At 38.9% G+C, this 18,355-nt stretch overlaps 2 protein-coding genes across 8 annotated transcripts in view; both read right to left on the reverse strand.

Annotated features, from left to right (window-relative positions):
* The window catches only part of ap1b1 (adaptor related protein complex 1 subunit beta 1), a 36,584-nt gene extending 24,292 nt beyond the window's left edge, over positions 1 to 12,292 (reverse strand). For 3 of the 7 annotated variants that reach the window (XM_084115012.1, XM_084115011.1, XM_084115007.1), the window contains exons 1-12: positions 12,207 to 12,272; positions 9,518 to 9,578; positions 8,941 to 9,046; positions 8,660 to 8,795; positions 5,051 to 5,296; positions 4,016 to 4,206; positions 3,449 to 3,670; positions 3,187 to 3,307; positions 2,391 to 2,486; positions 2,047 to 2,162; positions 1,613 to 1,778; positions 494 to 592 (exon numbers count right to left, since the gene is read on the reverse strand). In XM_084115012.1, the coding sequence (XP_083971138.1) occupies positions 494 to 592; positions 1,613 to 1,778; positions 2,047 to 2,162; positions 2,391 to 2,486; positions 3,187 to 3,307; positions 3,449 to 3,670; positions 4,016 to 4,206; positions 5,051 to 5,296; positions 8,660 to 8,795; positions 8,941 to 9,046; positions 9,518 to 9,554 (1,536 nt within the window). In that variant the 5' untranslated portion in view covers positions 9,555 to 9,578; positions 12,207 to 12,272. Of the gene's footprint in view, positions 1 to 493; positions 593 to 1,612; positions 1,779 to 2,046; positions 2,163 to 2,390; positions 2,487 to 3,186; positions 3,308 to 3,448; positions 3,671 to 4,015; positions 4,207 to 5,050; positions 5,297 to 8,659; positions 8,796 to 8,940; positions 9,047 to 9,517; positions 9,579 to 11,944 lie in introns of all 7 variants that reach the window. The other 4 variants (XM_084115010.1, XM_084115008.1, XM_084115006.1 and 1 more) reach the window with 4 other exon arrangements.
* Positions 12,293 to 12,711: 419 nt separating this feature from the next.
* Positions 12,712 to 18,355, reverse strand: part of gas2l1 (growth arrest-specific 2 like 1) — a 32,401-nt gene continuing 26,757 nt past the window's right edge. The window contains exon 5 of the mRNA XM_084114973.1: positions 12,712 to 17,711. Within this exon, the coding sequence (XP_083971099.1) occupies positions 15,695 to 17,711 (2,017 nt within the window). The 3' untranslated portion in view covers positions 12,712 to 15,694. The remainder of the gene's footprint in view (positions 17,712 to 18,355) is intronic.

Here is an 18,355-nt window from a genome sequence, read left to right on the forward strand (position 1 = left end):
ACCATCAGAGTGCTCTACTGTTTAAATTGCTATGTAACACAATTATGTACATATGCATGCATAATATATTAAGAAGGAGCACATTATGTAGTCTAACAGAGGCACAGGAGTAGGACACTAATCCTCGTGGTTTTATAATCATCTTTTGTTTCCTGTGAATTTGACATTCATTTGAGACATGTTTACAAATCAAAAGTAATGTTTTCTGGTTTGATGATCCTCTTATTGTCTGCCTCTGGTTACAAAAAGCAACAATTACAGCATGTTGTTAAAAAGGATAAATGTGTCAGGGTGTTGAGTAACAACTGTGAATATCTTGTTTTCTTTGGAGTGATTCAGCAAGCCAACCGGCTTTGCTTTTGAGATGTGCAGTTTGAGGATGGCGGCAACAACACCTCCAGAGCATGCCCTTGAAGGTGTGAGCAAGTATAGGTGCAGTGTCATTTTCTCACTAAAATGTGTGCTTTGATAACCGTCTGTGTGGATATCTCACCTGTGTGGCGAGACTGAGCACTTGTTGCACCAGCTCCTGGGTCTCAGTGGGTTTCTTCAAGAACAACTTCACAATAGCTGTCAGCAACTGCAGCTGTACCTGAGAGGGGAGCATGAAAAAACCTTAACAGAGACAAATCCTGTAACACTACCTCCCAAGAGACAAGTTCATGCAAGTTCATTACAGTATTCACTAGAGTATTATGGTATGATTGTTATGATACCAAAATTTCAGAAATTCTAAACACCAATTTTCATACCACAGCAAAAAGTCTCCCTATTCCTGTGAGATTTTCTTTATGCTCATAGAGGAATCTTAATGCAATGCTTACATAACACAAGACTGCTTAAAGGGATAGTTCATTCAAAAAATAAAATTCGTTCATTAATTACTCGCCCTCGTGTCGTTCCAAACCCGTAAGACTTTAGTTCATCTTCAGAACACAAATTAAGATTTTTAATGAAATCTGAGAGCTTTCTGTCCCTCCGTTGACAACTATGCAACTGACACTTAGACAATTCAAAAAGTTCATTAAGAGATTGTAAAACTAATCCATGAGCGGTTTAGGCTTTCATTCACATATAAACATTCATCAACTCGCAAATCAGTTGTGGTAAACGAAAGCTCAAGCATGTTAGCTTGACGTGCGAGAGTAAATGAGGTTCATTCTCGTGTGTTACACTCGTGTTCTCGCACGTCAAGCAGGTTCAGATGAGTTTCTGTTTATGTTCGCTGAGCAATGTTTATATGGTAATAAAAGCCTAAATTAAATATGTTCATCATATAAAGCGATCGAGCATCATCAGAAAATTTGGACTATTAAGTTTTGAACTAATTAGTTTTACAATCTCTTTATGAACTTTTTGAAGCGTCAAATTGGTAGTTGCGTAGCTGTCCATGGAGGGACAGAAAGCTCTCAAATTTCATCACAAATATCTTCATTTGTGTTCCGAAGATGAACAAAACTCTTACTGGTTCGGAATGACCTGAGAGTGAGTAATTAATGACAGAATTTTCATTTTCAGGTGAACTATCCCTTTAATACAACAGAAAAAAACGCCGTTACTTATTTCATAAGCGATGAATAAATGTAATAAAGTGATTTGAAAGGCACTTCACCTGTGTGCTCTCATCATGGAAGCCTTCCAGGAAGCTCTCCAGCAGCTCATCGGCATTGTCAATCCTCTCTGCATACTCTCCCACAATCCAGATCATGGCAGCCCGGGCCTCAGGCTCATCCAGAGAGTCGAGGTTCTCACACAGGGTGGCAATCACGCTCTCGTACCTAACAGCACAATAAAGAAGAAAGCCACAATGAAGCTGCAAAAAAGAGCAAATGACATAGTGGGGGGGAGGCTGGGTTCAGTGAATCTTTATTAAATGTTTCTTCAACACATTTGAGAATAAAAGGCAGGGCTGAACAGAGGCTGTGCCAGGACAATGGACCTCTAACATCTGAATAACGAACCTTAGCCAAACAGAAATAGGATGCAGTTTTGAGAAACAGCTTCATTGGCAAAAGGGTCAGGGTCAGGGGAAATTGAGAAACCTACTTGTTGGGGTACTTGCGGAAGATGTCCTTGATGACCACAATAGCTTCCTGCACCACATAATTGACCTTGGTCTGAATGAGGTCAAGCAGCGTGCTGACACAACGCTCTGCTGATTGCTGTAATGAAGACAGGAGAGACCGAAAGACAGATCAGCTGATTTGCATAAATGGGATCACCCAGAAATGAACCAATTAAGCAGTTGGCTTTTGTTTCACATCAGGTTGAATCCTTTCATCAGGAGCGGTGCACTTTAAAATTAAAATGAACATGATTGCCAGTGTTAACAGATTGCCAGTGTTAATTTAGTTAATAATGTTATCTTATTCAGGGTTAGGCCAGCTCACCTCTACTTTAATAGCGCAGCGGCCAATGGCTCGTACAGCTTTACGCACAAAGTCTACGTCCACTTCAGTGGCATATTCCTTCAGCTCAGCCAGCACCTACACAACACAAACACACATACATTTAGCAGACTCTCAGAAGCACATTTCAAATGTTGATGAGACACAGTGCGCTTCAAAAGTGAGTGATATTGACAAATAGGATTGAAAAAAGTTTGCCATTTCAGCTTCACAGGCTATTTCATGGCACATACAGATTCTACATTCAATAAATACAAACATTTAATAAAATTAAAATTTGAAACAAAAAAATACTACACAAGTTTACTCTATTAAAGGTTCTTTAATTGTACTTGATAAAAACTATAATGGTCCATCTTAAAAAACAAGTTTGTTCTGATAAAAATCAGTCTCATGACATCGAAAATTGGGCAGATCAAAAATATGCCTTTTAAAGTCCATGGAATGCTACAATTTCAAAATTTTCAGGAAAAAAAAATCAAAACTTATTTCATGCAGTTGCAGTACAGCTGTCATTAAAGCAAAACAGGGACAAACCAAATACTAAGACATTCTGCTTTCTGACATTCATGTTGATTTGTCAGGTCAATTTTCAGTCAAATTGTTATGTTGATAATAAAAATTGTATTAAAAAATTTAAAGTATTTACACTAGTAATCTCAGATGTTTGGACTCCACTGTATTTGGGTAGTGTAATATAAAAATGTATGAACATAAAGGATCAGGCAGAGATCATGTTTCAAATAAAGGTAGGGGTGTGAGTGTGCGTTTTATTCACCTGAGCAATGTTAGCCTGAGACGCAAGGCGGATCATGATATCCAGCTTCTCCAGCTTGACATAGATCGGATCATTATATTTCACAAAGAATACCTTCATCTCATGCTTTAGAATTTCAGGGCTGGCAGAAACACATAAAAAAAATAAAATAAAAAAAATAAAAAAAATATAAGATTTTTTTTTGTGTGCATTTAACTTTTTAAATCCCCAAGCCTTCATCACTTTGTATAAACAAATGTATTTTCCTCAGCTTTGCACCTACCGTTTCTGTACGATGAGGTTGATGTTCCTCAGGGCAACATACTGCAGTTCAGGTTCAGCTGAGAGGAGCGTGACCAAGGGAGGAGCAAGTTTCTTTAGCAGAGTGCCGTAATAGTCTAGATCTTTAGGAAGCATCTCCATGAACTTCATCAGAACCTTCACGGCAGACAGCACCACGGCAGAGTTAGCGTGGGACAACCGTGGAGTTACACGCTCGCAGATACTGTGGGAGGACAGTGAGAAACATGCTTCAACAAGGCAGACTAAAATCAAATCTTTAAGGGCAAATACATGGGTAGTTTCGGTTGCCTGAAATAAGGCTGGTAAAAATAATGATTTCCAATTAATTACAATCTATATTTGAACAATCCAATTTAGATTTTTAAAATCCCTAACCGAATCAATTCTGAGTCAATTAGATTCGGATTTAGATTGGGCAATCAATGCCAAGAACTACACTGGATCAGCTTTATTAGAGAACCTAGTGTCTATGTATTATGTAGACTTCATTAGAGAAACCATTTAGAGTCCATCACACAGGAGTGATGAAATAACATTGGCCTCTGACCTCTGTGACTCGCGGTCGTCACGGGGTGTGTAGTTGGCCAGGCAGTCGAGGATGAAGATCTGACCCCATTCAGTGCATTCATTAAGGGCTGTCAGGAGCTTATTAATGGTCTGAGGGTTCAGGTCCAGAAGGTTGCTGTTAGGATGAGATTCTGCTATCTCGGACAGAGCCGCAACTGCATTTGCTACCACCTAATGGAGGAAAAAACAAAACAAAGGCATTAAACTCAATACAGTGGTAGTGTGTGTGCACGGTCTCAAGTTTTGCACAACAAAAGCATGTAATTACACACCATGGAGACTAAGAGAGAGCTAAATGACACTGGCATGCAGGGTTGTGCAGGAGTACTGTGATGTGACAGCGACAATCGATCATGAAAACAATGATCGCCGTGACTTTAAAAAATATATTTCTTTTTTATCTTATGGGTTATTGCGGCATTTTGGGGGGTACCTGAGGTCTGATTGGTTAGAGTTAGGACAGCATGCCATCCAGACTGGGGAAATAAAGGGAACTATGGATTTGAAAGCGTGCAGTGATGCCTAGAATCACTATGTGATGTGCAGGGACAATCTGCCATATACATAACATTATAATGAGAACACTATTGTAATAGAATGTCGTGAATTCTTTGTGTTTCAGTGTTACTGTTATGGGAAGAGCGCATCCGCAACGGAAGTTAAAGGGATAGTTCACCCAAAAATAAAAATGGTCATCATTTACTAACTCTCCGATTGTTCCAAACCTGTATGAGTTTCTTTCTTCTGTTGAACACAAAAGATGATGTTTTAAAAATGTTGGTAACCAGACAGTTGACAGTAGCCACTGACTTCCATTATATATTTTTTCCTACTATGGAAGTCAATGGCTACCTTCAACTATTTGATTACTGACATTATTCAAAATATCTTCTTTTGTGTTCAACAGAAGAAAGAAACTCATACATATTATTTACCTTAGTTCAGAGAGTATTCTTAAGAATATTGCCAGTATCTAACCAGCATTTAGATTTGAAATACTAAAGTTGTGCCTCACCATGGGGTTTGAGTCAGAGATCAGGTCTTTTAGGGTGTCCAGGAAGCCCTGGTCTTCTACCAGCTGGGCGTTAATGTCATGGAGCTTGGCAACACAAACTGCAGCAGTCTTCCTCACGTAGGGGTCTTCATCTTTCAGACACTTCCTCAGAGGTTCACACAGGTACTCTGTGATCTTGTCCACTCGGATGCAGCCCATGGTGCGCACAGCCAGCGCACGGATCAAAGGGTTTGGGTCCTCACAGTCCTGCAGAAGACAACATATAACCAACACACATTACAACTAAAACATAGACATTGTCGGATACACACTACAGTTCAAAATGTTTTTTGAAAAATGTCTCTTACCAAGGCAGCTTTATTTGATCAAATTACGGTAAAAACAGTAATATCAAATATTATGGCAGTTTAAAAACACTCTGTTTCTGTGAAAGTTTTAATGATGTTGAAAGCTAGATAAATAAAAACACAGATGCATAATACAGAACAGATTCTCAAAGAGCTGGAAACTTTTTTCTTCTGTTTTCTAATTTGATGTGATATGGCTTACTTGCTCTTCTTGCTTTAATCTTCAGTCTAGTTAGTTGCTTTAGTAATGTGTCTCTCTTTCCATTCTCAGGTGTGTGTGAAGCCAGCAAAAACTCAGTGCTGATGGAGCACACTACACCCTCCTATAAAGACTGACTAAGTAGAGAGACGAAAGTTTCTCTGCTGTTGCCGGGCTTATGGCGTGCCTTTAAAGCACTTTGCTGTCAGGAATGTGGGTTTCATCTGTCTGAACATTAGAGTGCATTTTATAATGCACACTACGGCTGTCACGATATTCAGATTCACTACATGATTATCGTGGCCAAAAGAATTCACGATAACGATATATTGCGATATCTTGAAAAAAATAGTAATAATGCTATCAGTCAAATGAATCTTTACTCTTCTTCTATCTTTTCTTTTTTTGAAGAACACCATTGCATACAAAGTAACAATTACATTTAATGGCAACCCGTTTGAAATAACTTCCTTCTCTGATGTGGCTTCTTATCACAGTATAAGGCAGAAATCATTTTATTTTTTAAGTATTCTATACAATGATAAAAATGTTATCATTTTATCATTCAGTCAATTGGCACTGCATTAAAAATATACATTGTCCTTATGAAAATACATGAGATGTCTTGAGCACAGATAAACCATATACTGTAACAATGGTGTGTTAATTCTCTGCATGTTTAATCAATCAAAACGTCTCTATCTGCATTTTATTCAGCTGCAGCAATAGCTGAATGTCTTTGTCCATATTTAGGGATTTCATGGAACCAGAGGTCGCATTAACCGAAAAATTCCGTCATTGACAGAAATATACTTACATAAGTTTCTAGTTTGTTTGTTTTAAATGGTGGCTGTCATAAAAACTTTACGGATTCATTCTAAGTTAACATTCATTAAACATTAAAGAACAGTAAAAAAAAAACATGATTATGTAATATGGTGCATATATTTGGCAAAATGCTCCTCTCTAGACTTATTTTTCTTGCTGACTATCAAGTTTATGGTCAAACAAATGGTTTTTCTGAGGTATAATGTTACGTGACATTGTTTGCAACACCGATTGAGTGATTACATGAGACATGATACGGATTTCAGTAAGTTATACTGTATCTTTCAACATATTTTCTGATGTTCATTCATGTTTATTTCGTTCTGTAATGTAATATAGCAGAAGGGATGATCTCGACAACTACTCAAGATGAAAACTGAGAAGTGTCTTTGTTCAACTTTCTTTTCATAATATAAATAAATGCATAGCCTATATGCTTGTCCTGTTAGTTTGTGAATAAAAAGGAAAATGTAATGAAAACAGAAGCTGTTAAATGTCTTATTATCATTAAAATATGAAAATTAAAATGATGGGTAATAGTAGATTATGACGAAAGTTTTACGACCCTGTCCGTCAAAATGACAGACAATGCAAAAGTGTAACGCGACCTCTGCCTGGAACGTCGTAAGTTTTATTACTCCAACGAGTCTCACTTGTGGACTTTCTGCGTGAGGGCGCTCTCTGGCGTTGAGTATGAATGGCCAAATCTGCAAGAAAACGGAGGCGGAGGTGGGTGAATAGGTTGGTGGCTAAATTTCTTGCGGGTAGTGTCTTGTCTCTCATATCCAATGACATGTTTTTACGTAGAAGTAGCAGCAGCGCGCTGTGTTCATTTTAAATATTACGGTTATCGCCAATACCGGTATATTGAGACACCCCTAATGCACACATTTAAGTTTTCTGCATTTGAAAATAAAGGAATAAGTAGTAATCTATATCTATAGACCTTATATAGCCCCGCCCCTTTTCAGCGCTGCGCTCGTTGTTTTTTGACTTCCGGTCTGTATTTTCATAGCGATCTTGAGTATTTATGAATGAACGTCTCGTTTTAAAATCTTCCCGGTCTACTGACATTTGTTAAGACATCTGCTTTAAACATTACAATCCTCATGATAACTTTCGTTAACTTTACATTAAAGGTATAGTGGAGGATTTTCCCGAATTTTAGAAAAGAACCGCCCTCTCCACTTTTTGAAAAAATGCACATGCGCAACACTCTACCTGCTCCGAGAGGGAACGCCTATTAAACGTGTGCACGAGAGAGCATGCACAAGCCTAGTTCTCCTCGTGCTGCAGGCTCTGTTTACAAGTTGCTGTCGGCATGGCTCATACAAGCCTACTTTCCAAAAGAAGATTTGCACTCAAGACATGATCTGCAATGGAGAAGTAGCTTGTTGCATTTATGTAATAAATACTATGGTGAACACATTGGAATTATCAAAAATAAACACACAAGGTTTTAGAACATTTCAGCGTGATACCTTTTACCATTTGGTCATAAGGCTACTTTAGACAAATTGAGATGTTTACTGTGTCTGCGTGGTGCGTGACTTGTGCCAGGGCTAGCATCGCTAATCATAGCTTACATTAACTTTTACTAGCAGTGATTTTAAATGGATTTCTCCAAATAGCATGCCAAACTTTACCCGTCGAGTAGTAACTTTGCGACTGAGGCATCAGTGGGAAGCCCAACCTGTGCTTTTAGCGCACGCCAGCATGTGAAATATTCTCCCAAAAACACTCTGGTCTTGTTTCTTTCTTCAGAGGCCTTTCTATTCTTGTCACACAATTCGTAGACACTTTTTCTCTTGCGACCCTCAGACATTTTGAAAAAACCCGGTGAGAACGGCGAGCTTCAATGAATGGCTGAAACCGTAGCTCACCACACATGTGAAAGCAGAAAAGCAGAAAGCGAAAACTACCTAAGGACGAGCACGTATGACGGCCTTACGTAAACATATCACCAGAATGATTGACAACTAGGAGGACCAATAGTCTTGATGATCCACCGGGAAAAAGAAAATCCTCCACTATACCTTTAAGTTAATCCACTTCAAAAGCTAATTACTCCTGGACAGCAATGCCATAGAAATATACAGAGTGACTGCAGTTAAAAGACAATATTCTAAAGATGGCTGCGCCCTTGTTTCTCTGGCGCATAAGATCTATAGCCTGTGCAAATTGTAAAAGAATAGAATAAAACTATTTGCCATTTGACTGATGTCTGAACCTTACCTTTACAAAGGTGTTGACTGCCATAATGGCCATGTCTGGTTGGCTCTTGGCATAATTCATCAAATACAGATAAACCAGCTTTTTCAGCTCCAGATTATCCGTCTGCATGCAGTTCACAACATCAGGAAACAGAGCACTAGGAAAAAAAATATCAAGGTCAAAACTCCATAAACTCCATTCTGTTCCAAAATAAACACAGGATGATGGATGATATAGCATATAAAACATCTTGTAAAAGAGTCAGACATTTATACTTCACTGTGAAAAACAGCTTGTCTTACCTGACATCTTTTCCCACTGTCATAGACGCAATGACCTTCTTCACGGCCTCCTTCTTCTTCTCTTTCTTATCACTGTTGAGCTCTGCCTTCAGCTCAAAGATCTCGCCTGAAGGGTCAGACACACAAGACCACAAACATTTATTACTTTTTTTCATTATGCAACAAAAGAGAAGACAATGATTCAATCATAATTCGGTGTTCACTGTTTATCTTGGCTTTGACCAAGTTACATGAGTGCGGCTCTATTTGCAGTTAAAAATACTTCTGGCACAATCATGTGCTTGCAAGTGATCCAAATAAAGCCAGAGACTCTAAATCTGATTTAGACTGCAGCACAATATTACGCAATATTAGTTCCCGCTAGTATACCATGTTCTGCAGAATAAATTTTAAAAAGCAGGAATATGTAACAAAGTGCTAAATGTTGTGCTATTTATCAGGATTTAAATGTTTAATTGTGCAGTGCAGTTGATGATCTGCATTGGCCACAACAGACACACATTACATGACTTAATCTCACTGACTTAATGTGATATACTAAACAGCTTTCTTTAAAGCAAATCGGAAAACACCAGACCTTTCTTGGTAGTGGTGAAATATTTGGAGTCTGTCATCTTGGATCCCAAGCCTCGGTTCTCCTGCAGCAGAAGAGAAAGAAAGATTCATAAGCAGCCCGCAAGAAAAATGAGGAAGAGAATAAAGGGAGGTAGGGTAGTGAAAAAGTGCAAGCGCAGGGGAATAAGAGGAAGTCGAGTCCCTGTCCTGCTGATACCTTCGCTGATGTTTCTTAGAGATTGTGGAGTGGGGAAAAACACATTGTTAAAGCTTCTTGTTCTCTTTCAGTCAGCAAATTATAGGCTACTCTCTGTGCACAGTGATTGCCTTCTCACAGTCTCTAAAAGTGCTGGGAAGAGTTTCCCATTTCCTGTTATTGCACATTAGACTCTTGCCATCACCTGAAAGGTCTTTTAATAGGAAGAGAAACATTAGGATACAACAGTATTTCATCTGATTCAGCTGGCGTGATGACAAGGTTTTTTATTTGTGTACACTACTGTTCAAAAGAGTTGGGGTCGGTAAGATTTTTTAAAATGTTTTTGAAAGAGATCTCTAATGCTCACAAAGGCTGCAAATGCAGTAAAAACAGTAAATATTGTGAAACATTATTATTAATAAAACTAAAGTAACTTTTCTACATTTTACTCCATTACTCAAGTGTCAAATCACATGATCCATCAGAAATAATGTGCTGATTTGGTGTTCAAGCAACATTTCTTATTATTATCAAGGTTAAACCAGTTGAGCTGTTTAATATTTTTTGTGGAAACAGTGATATTTTTTGTAACAATGTAAAAGTCTTTACTGACACATCATTGCTGAATAAAACTAACATTCTCTTAAAAAAAACAATTTACAGCTTGTTAAACTTGTTAGCTGCCCGTTATTGGACACTTTCAATTGCGTAATTAATTAAACATGTCTGAATGCAAACAGTGCATTTCTACAGAGACACGGGTTACTAAAAAAATGGTTCCACATTCATCCCACTACTTGTCAGTCCAACATGAGTGCAATATTGGCAACATTAAAAAAAAAAAAGAAAAAAAAGTACCTTTAACCTCATATTTTATACTTCAATTAAAATCAACTTCAAAAATGAAATCGAGTGAAGCTCAGGATAAGCATAAGAGGACAAAAACAGCCATGAATCTGTTGCGTTTACAGACATTCTTCCTCCCCAATAACTTTTTCAGACTGCTACAATAAAGAGGTTGTAGAATTATGATCTGTGTGCCTGAATGACTCGTGTAACCCTGCTGACCATTTACATGCAAACACAGGACTTATCTGTTAATGTTCACACCAGTCTAAGGCCTTTGAAGACAGTACTCAGACAGAATAAGTTAGTAAAGGCAAGATTACAGTCCACTGACTCTCGACATGCATAAGTCATTGTTCAAGGGCTGCTGTGGTATTTCATTACAAAAACATACAAAATCAACACAATTTCATTACAGCCCTTAGAAACAATTACCATGTTATCCAGAGTTTAAAAAAAAATCAGTAATTGATTAATAATAAAATAATAAGCAAGGACACAATAAATGTATCAAAAGTGACAGTAAAGACATTTAGAGTATAAGTTAATGCTGCAAAAGATCTAAAAACAGTATAATGTTACAAAGTATTCCTGTTGCAAATAAATACTGTTCTTTTGAACTTTCCATTAATCCAAGAACAAATGTTTCTTGAGCACCAAATCCGCATATCAAAATGATTTCTAAAGGATCATGTGACACTGAAGACTGGCCTGATGATGCTGGAAATTCAGGTTTGCCATGAAAGGAATAAATTACATTTTAAAATATTCAAATAGAAAAGAGTTATTTTTAAACTAATTTCTGAAAGCTTTTAAAATCGTACGAAGAGCACATGAATTAACTACAAATTTTGTTGAGAAATAAGCAAAAATCTAGTTTGGTAAAACTAAACCAACTAAGTTAACCAGTATTAGTTGGACTCAAAAATTGATACCGCCGCGTAAACAAGAAAAGGAACAATAGCCATTTTCTATAATTTAACGTTCATTTACTTGCTAATCTACAGCCATTCCAGCAGGTTCACATTTAAACGAAAATAATAATCTATCTCGTCAACCTGTGAGGCGGAGTCCCACTCCCAGCTATACAGATAAAGTAGCTGTCAACTGTCAAAGAGCTGCCATACACTACTAAACGACTGTTAACGTGATGCAGGGCCTGGTCGTAAATGATTATTACCAACAATCGTAACATCACAACTGGTTAAAAGTACGTGGCACAGCGGTGACTGCAGCAGGTGACAGACACACTAATCTCAACCGCTTCAGTGTAGGTAAAGCCACAGAGCTAACAGAAAACCCCATTTATTACGTCCCGAATGCGACATTCTCAAACTCATTTAAACCCAAATCTATCAACGGGTATTTCTTCTAATCCTTAGAGCGAAATAGGCCGTCACTCACACATAGCTGACTTGCCCACTCCATTTTTGGCGGATGAATGAACCTGCTCGCGGAGATGTAGAGAGTCGATGGATGAGCTAGCTAAATGCTAACGGCTCGCGAGCTGAAGCTTCATGACCTTATATAATCAGGGCTTATGAGAGCGCACAGTAAGCCTTTAATCTAGCGTGCTGTATTACTGAACGAACCAAGCAGCGCACAAATCCATAGATAAGTGGAAACGAGTCGCCGTACCTTGGTAAAACCGAGAAATGCTCCTTACCGAAGTGAAGTGAGTGTGTGCAAGTCGGCCTTCTTCCTTCCCTCCCACCTTACATGTTTTGTCATATGATTCACACTTCCGTCTTCCGCCTTCATGGAGAAGAGTTTTCTCATGTTACACTCTTTGCCGATTGCAGTAAAATTACAGTAAAATCTCAAATGATTTACAGGTTTAATTCACTTACTATACGACTCGGATTTTGTTATGATATAGTTGTGTGAGGTAATATATTACACCTGATATTCCATAGGCAATATAATAGAGGGTGCAAAATTTGCTGGAGGTTATTCTGTAATATTTTCTTCACATAACAATATCGTAACATAAAATCTGAGTTACCAATGTTTTTTATTTCAAAGTTTAACAAATGTATTTTATCTTGAATGTCATTCAAACCTGTTCTCTTGTTCAAAATATTGAATGTTCTCTAAATGATCTTAGTAAAGTAAATTATATATGTATGTATATATATATATATATAAATGGAAGACAAGCACAATACAAGTAATTTCATCCAAAACATTTTTATTACAAGAATTAAATTAACAGCAATCGGTTTTCAAGGAACAGTGGAATGTTGGTCTTGCAATATTGCTATTCAACACAGACAAATTCCACAATGTCAAGACCTTACATTTCATTGTCATCATTAAAGAAAAACAATCAGCCAAAAAAAATGCAATTTAAGAGTAAATCCATAGACATTCAAATTTCAAATCATCCAACAGCCTTTTCATTTATTGAAACCAGAGCATGACATACTGTAGATTCAACATGCATTTTGTAAATCACATCATATTTGTGTAATGCAAATCAGATGGTTCTGCTCAAGTAAATAAAATATGTGAATCTACATGCCTTTTTAGTTCTGATGTCAATAATGAATAAAGAAAAACAGAACCCATCCATGCAATAAATTATTTTAAAAATGTCTATATGTGATTAGAAACGCGTAACAAATGTAAATCACAGAAAAGAAACATCTTTCTGTCATTTTTTTTTCTTGGAAAGAAAAACAGAATAAATACGATTGGAGTTCAAAATCAGTTTACTGTACAAATGTATGACAGTTAATGGTTAGATATTGTAAAGATAACTGGATGTGTAGTGTGTATATGTGACTAAAATGAGAATTAGGCACAGCAACCATTAATGTAATCTGAAAGACCGCAGAAAGCTCTACTGTCCTTATTTGTACTTAGGTATGACATTAATTTGAACAAAGTCCTAAAGTGTCACAGCAGACATTTAAATGCCAATAAACATAGAAGCAATGTGCAGTGCTGTATTGTATATTGCGGATTTTTGTGGAGTGTCAATGGCCATGCTAACAGTAATATGGTTGCAGTCCTTTAGGCAAAACATGGAACACTGAAATCCATTCCCATTAACAGCTCCCTCACTTTTCCTGACCAATTTTTGATTAATTGTAACAACAAACATCAGATAATCTCTCAATCAAACACTTGAGCTCATAAACGCACTGCAGTATAAAGCCTCCAAAAGAGAACATACCAAAAATAAACAATTCTTCCATTCATTCAGAAACATACAACATCGTCCCTTTATGATAATACAGTTCACCCCCAACCAAATCACCAAGGCCTAATAACCTACTCATTTAATATAAATAAACAATCCAATGCCAAAGCAATATGTGTGTGTTGTAATTCATTTGACTGGACTCATTTAAAGGGATCATTCACCCAAAAATGAAAATTCTGCTACTATACTTACCCTCAAGTTGTTCCAAACTCGTATGACAGAAGATATTTTTAAGAATACGAGTAACCAAACAGTTGACAGGCCCCACTGACTTTCACAGTATAGGAAAAAAATACTGTAGATGTCAATGGGGTCCATCAACTGTTTGGTTACCAACATTCTTTAAAACATCTTCTTTTGTGTTCAGCAGAAGAAAGAAATTCATATAGTTTTGGAACAACTTGAGGGTGAAGAAATGATGACAGAATATTCATTCTGTCCACATCTGACTTAACAGTCAAAGCATTCCACCACGTGGTGGCGCCACAGAACTTTAAAAGAAATGTAGTGTCTAATGATGATTACAGTGGAAAATATCACTACTTCATAAACAGCTTTGGACTCCATATAGCTTTCACAATAAAAGGGCCACAATAAAAATTATTTCCATTTTCTAGTTTGTAGTGATTTCCATGTTTTGATGTTTTAAATATTGATATTTAATATGGCACTATCTTCATTAAGTGTCCTTCATTTCTCACTTGTAGATAACAAATCAAGCAATTACTTTAATTTAAACCAAGACTTCAAACAGAAGAATGCTGATAAAGCAGGATCTTGTTGTTACCATTACCCTCACATGTGTGATTGTCACAGTTAACAATGGGCCAAAACACAGGATCCAACACACATTCTCTACCTCACACACCGATATTTCCACCCAGATACATACACACAACATCCCTTCATCTCTACTTCACAAACACAACTTCTCATACTTACTTTAAGGCAAGGAAATTTGTCAAGGCAACATTCAATAGCAACATTGCATAGCTAAGGCAGAATTAAAATACTGAAATAAACAGCATGTTTTATACATTAGTATTAAATTCAATTAATAATTATATTTACATCACACTACCCCACATTTCAGCAAATGAACATATATTACATATAAACCTTTACATTAACCATATCAGTATGTACAAAGATAATACACAAATACAACATTTGCTTGTCTGCCAAGGTGATGTTAAGTAGATAGCGTCCTCTCGTAAACGTTTCTGAGAGATCCTCAAAATGATGAAACAAATTGATGTTCCATTCTATTTAGCCTGGGCTAAAACAATACAGTCATTTAATTGTATTTCCAATTTGGATTCCACATGGAAGTATGTTCAAAGCATCATTTAGGTGCTTGCCTTGCACACAAAATTACCCTAAAATGATTCTATCATCATCTTATTTGCTCTACGGGTTATACAGCTCTTATTCTCCAGTATACAGTACACTGTATATTACAATTCCCTGATTAAAATGTTTATACTTTGTTCCAATCCTAACAAATGAAAACTGAACTAAACCAGCTAAAATTAGTCCTTATGGAACAAATTAGCATTAAAACCTAGAGATCCCATAAAGGGAAATGTACTAATTTTCTTTCCCAAACAGAAAACTCGAAGGAGGAAAAAAGATGACTCAATGAACCAAATCAAACATATCTCAGATGGTGCATGTAGCTCTCTGAATTACTTCAGAACAGGATATGTTTGTCCAAGACGTCAAGAATGGCATTGGTAATGTACTACTTAGCCCCTTTAGGACAAATGTATATCTCCAGTGAATTGACAGTAAGGATTCCTGCTACATGTTGTACACCAGTCAGATGTCTCCATCTTACAAATGTGCTTTTTTTTGCCACTCCTCTCTCTACTCTGACTGTAAAGCTGTATATGCTGAGCAAAGGAACACAGACCAAGGCTTGCGTACATTGTCATCATTCACTACATCCAGGCCTCATTGTCTAGGCTGGACTCTGAAGAGTAGGCACACTCTCTAGAGCCCATAGCCGGGGATCGCTGCTGGGGTTGGATGAGGTCCGCAAAGGCCTGGTGCAGAGCTTTGTGTGAGGGTTGGTTAGTGTTTAAACGTGGGGACTGTGGTGGGGTCTGGAGGGGAGACGAGTTGGCAGGAGACTGCTGACAATGATTTCTGTATTGTAAAGGTGTAGGGATGCGTGACGGGCTGTTCTCAGGTCTGTTGTCAGTGCGAGGTCTTATCCTTGGCCGCAGCTTGAGCTTGTAGATGGATGGCACCCTCTCTGTCTTCTTTTGACCCTTCTTGGCACGGAGGACAACTGTGCCATCCGCATCCCCATTGGCCAGTGGTAGAGGAGAAGTGCAGGAGCCTTCAGATGGAGGCTCACTCATGCTCAAGCACATGGAGGAGCTTTCACTGGAGGAGTCCTGGTAGGAACAGTCATCTAGAGGTGGTGGAGGGGAGGGAAATGACTCAGAAAGAGTCTGGACAGCATTGTCATATGGTAGATCTTGGTGATGTTCACTTTGTGGCATGTTTCCCTCCACCCCAACCCATTCCACCAGGTCCTGCTGGCTCTCCATTGGCACCTCAGTCAAAGGGAGGCTTCCATTGATGTCTTGGGGGAGGCACACTGATCTGGATAGGCCTGGATTTGAGGCCTCTCCTTCCTCTGTGGAGCTGGAGATGGCAGGGAGCTTACGGAGACCACCTTTACTACCCCATCGCCCTCCCTCCAGGAATCCTCCATTGGGGAGGCCTCCATGAATCTGGTTATGGAGAAGGACGGGTGGGTCCTCGAGTGCACAGGCACGATGATTAGTCCGTTTAGACTCTCGCAAATCAGGCAGAACTCCCACCTTACCTCCGACATTAAGAGAAGATGTTGAAGAGTTAGACGAAGAGTAAGCAGAGTCTGTAACGTTAGTGTCACCTGTGGTTGGGAGCACCCCTAAACCTTGATGGGAGACAGGGAGCTGTAGTGACCTCATTTCCCTTCCAGTGGACTCTTTACCCTGCCCAGCCTTGACTTGTTGCGTGTTGGCTAGGAACTCTGCCTCAAAGCTACGATACAGATCTTGCTCCCTTTGAGGGTCCAGACTTGGCAGCAGGTGTAAACCAAACATACTCTTGTCCTCCTGGCTCTCCTGCAGCTGGTTGTAGGGATTTGCCCTACTTCTTTGGTCTCTCCCTGTGGGTCGTGCATTGTGAGCTGATCGAGGGGAACGTGGAGGGTGGAGAGGATTTGATCGTGGAGAAGAATGTGGAGAGCGCCGCCCTGGCTGTGTGACCGGGGGAAGCAACTTCCGGCTCCCAGAGGAAGGAGACCGAGGGGCAGGGGGACGTGGTGTTACCATCCCCTTTTTCGCAGGACTTCCGTTGGCGCAGCCTTTAACGGGTGAGTTTGAGGCAGAGGAGGATGTTTGTCTTCTGGACATACTTCCACTTATTCTTGAGGATGCTGCGGGCATATGCTTGGGTCTCAGTTCCTCTCTCCGATCTATGGAAAGCAGCTGAGGGTTACTGCGGCGAGGTGATGATCCGGGACTGACTTCACCCAATCGGCCTCTAGGTGTCTTGCCCTGACTGAGGGAGCGTGGAGCTTGGAGCCTCCGTGGACCTTCGGGCCCTAGTGATCTGCCTCTTTCTGTGCGGGGTGTTCGATGTACCTCTGCCGGGCCCTGTGGTGGACTAGGTTTAAGGATTGAGGTGGACTGCGGTGCTGGGCGCTCTCTGGAAGCACTACGGGCACGGGTCTGAGGGGCTCTCAGGGCTGAAATCTGTGCTCCTGCTCCAGGACGCTCAATAGCATGTTTGCCCTCCTTACGGTTCACCAGCAGCACCACCTCATCTCCATGAGCATGCCGTGTACCCAGAGAGAAGCGGCTTCCTCCTGTGCTTCCTCCTCCACCTTTAGAAGAGGTTGTAGAAGAGTCACTATCTCCTGAAAGTCTGCGAGTCGTAAGAAGAGATTCCTTATTCCTGTGTGTAAGAGAAAAGAGAGAAAGATAGAGATGGATATCATGATGTATGAGATTACACATAAAACCAAGCCAGGATTCTCAGATAGGTAACTGCCAGACATTTCTGATTTTTTTTGTGTCACATATACACCACCGTACAAAATTTTTTTTGAAAGTATTTAATTAAAAATACTGTAATATTGTGAAATATTATTACCAAGTAAAATAACTGTTTTATATATATATATATATATAAAATATAAAATGCAATTATTCCTGTGATGGTAAAGCTGAAATTTCAGCAGCCGTTATTCCAGTCTACGGTGTCACATGATCCTTCAGAAATCATTCTGATGGGCTGATTTGCTCTCTGATTTGCTGATTCTTTGCTCAAGGCACATTGCTTATTATTATCAATGTTGAAAACAGTTGTGTTGCTTAATATTTTTGTGAAAACCATGATACATGTTTTCAGGATTATTTGAATAGGATGTTCAAAAGAACAGCTTTTATTCGAAATATAAATTTTTGGTAACAATATAACAGCCTTTTGACAACATAGGGAATCTCTATGAAGCGTGCAGGGAGCTGAATGCAGCCATTTCTTTGGAATTAAGGAAACCATCAAAGAGGGAGGGAGTGAGACGGATACCCATTATCTGG

This window comes from Abramis brama (assembly GCF_963993115.1).
Source record: "Abramis brama genome assembly, chromosome: 5".
NCBI classification, from domain to species: Eukaryota; Metazoa; Chordata; class Actinopteri; order Cypriniformes; family Leuciscidae; genus Abramis; species Abramis brama.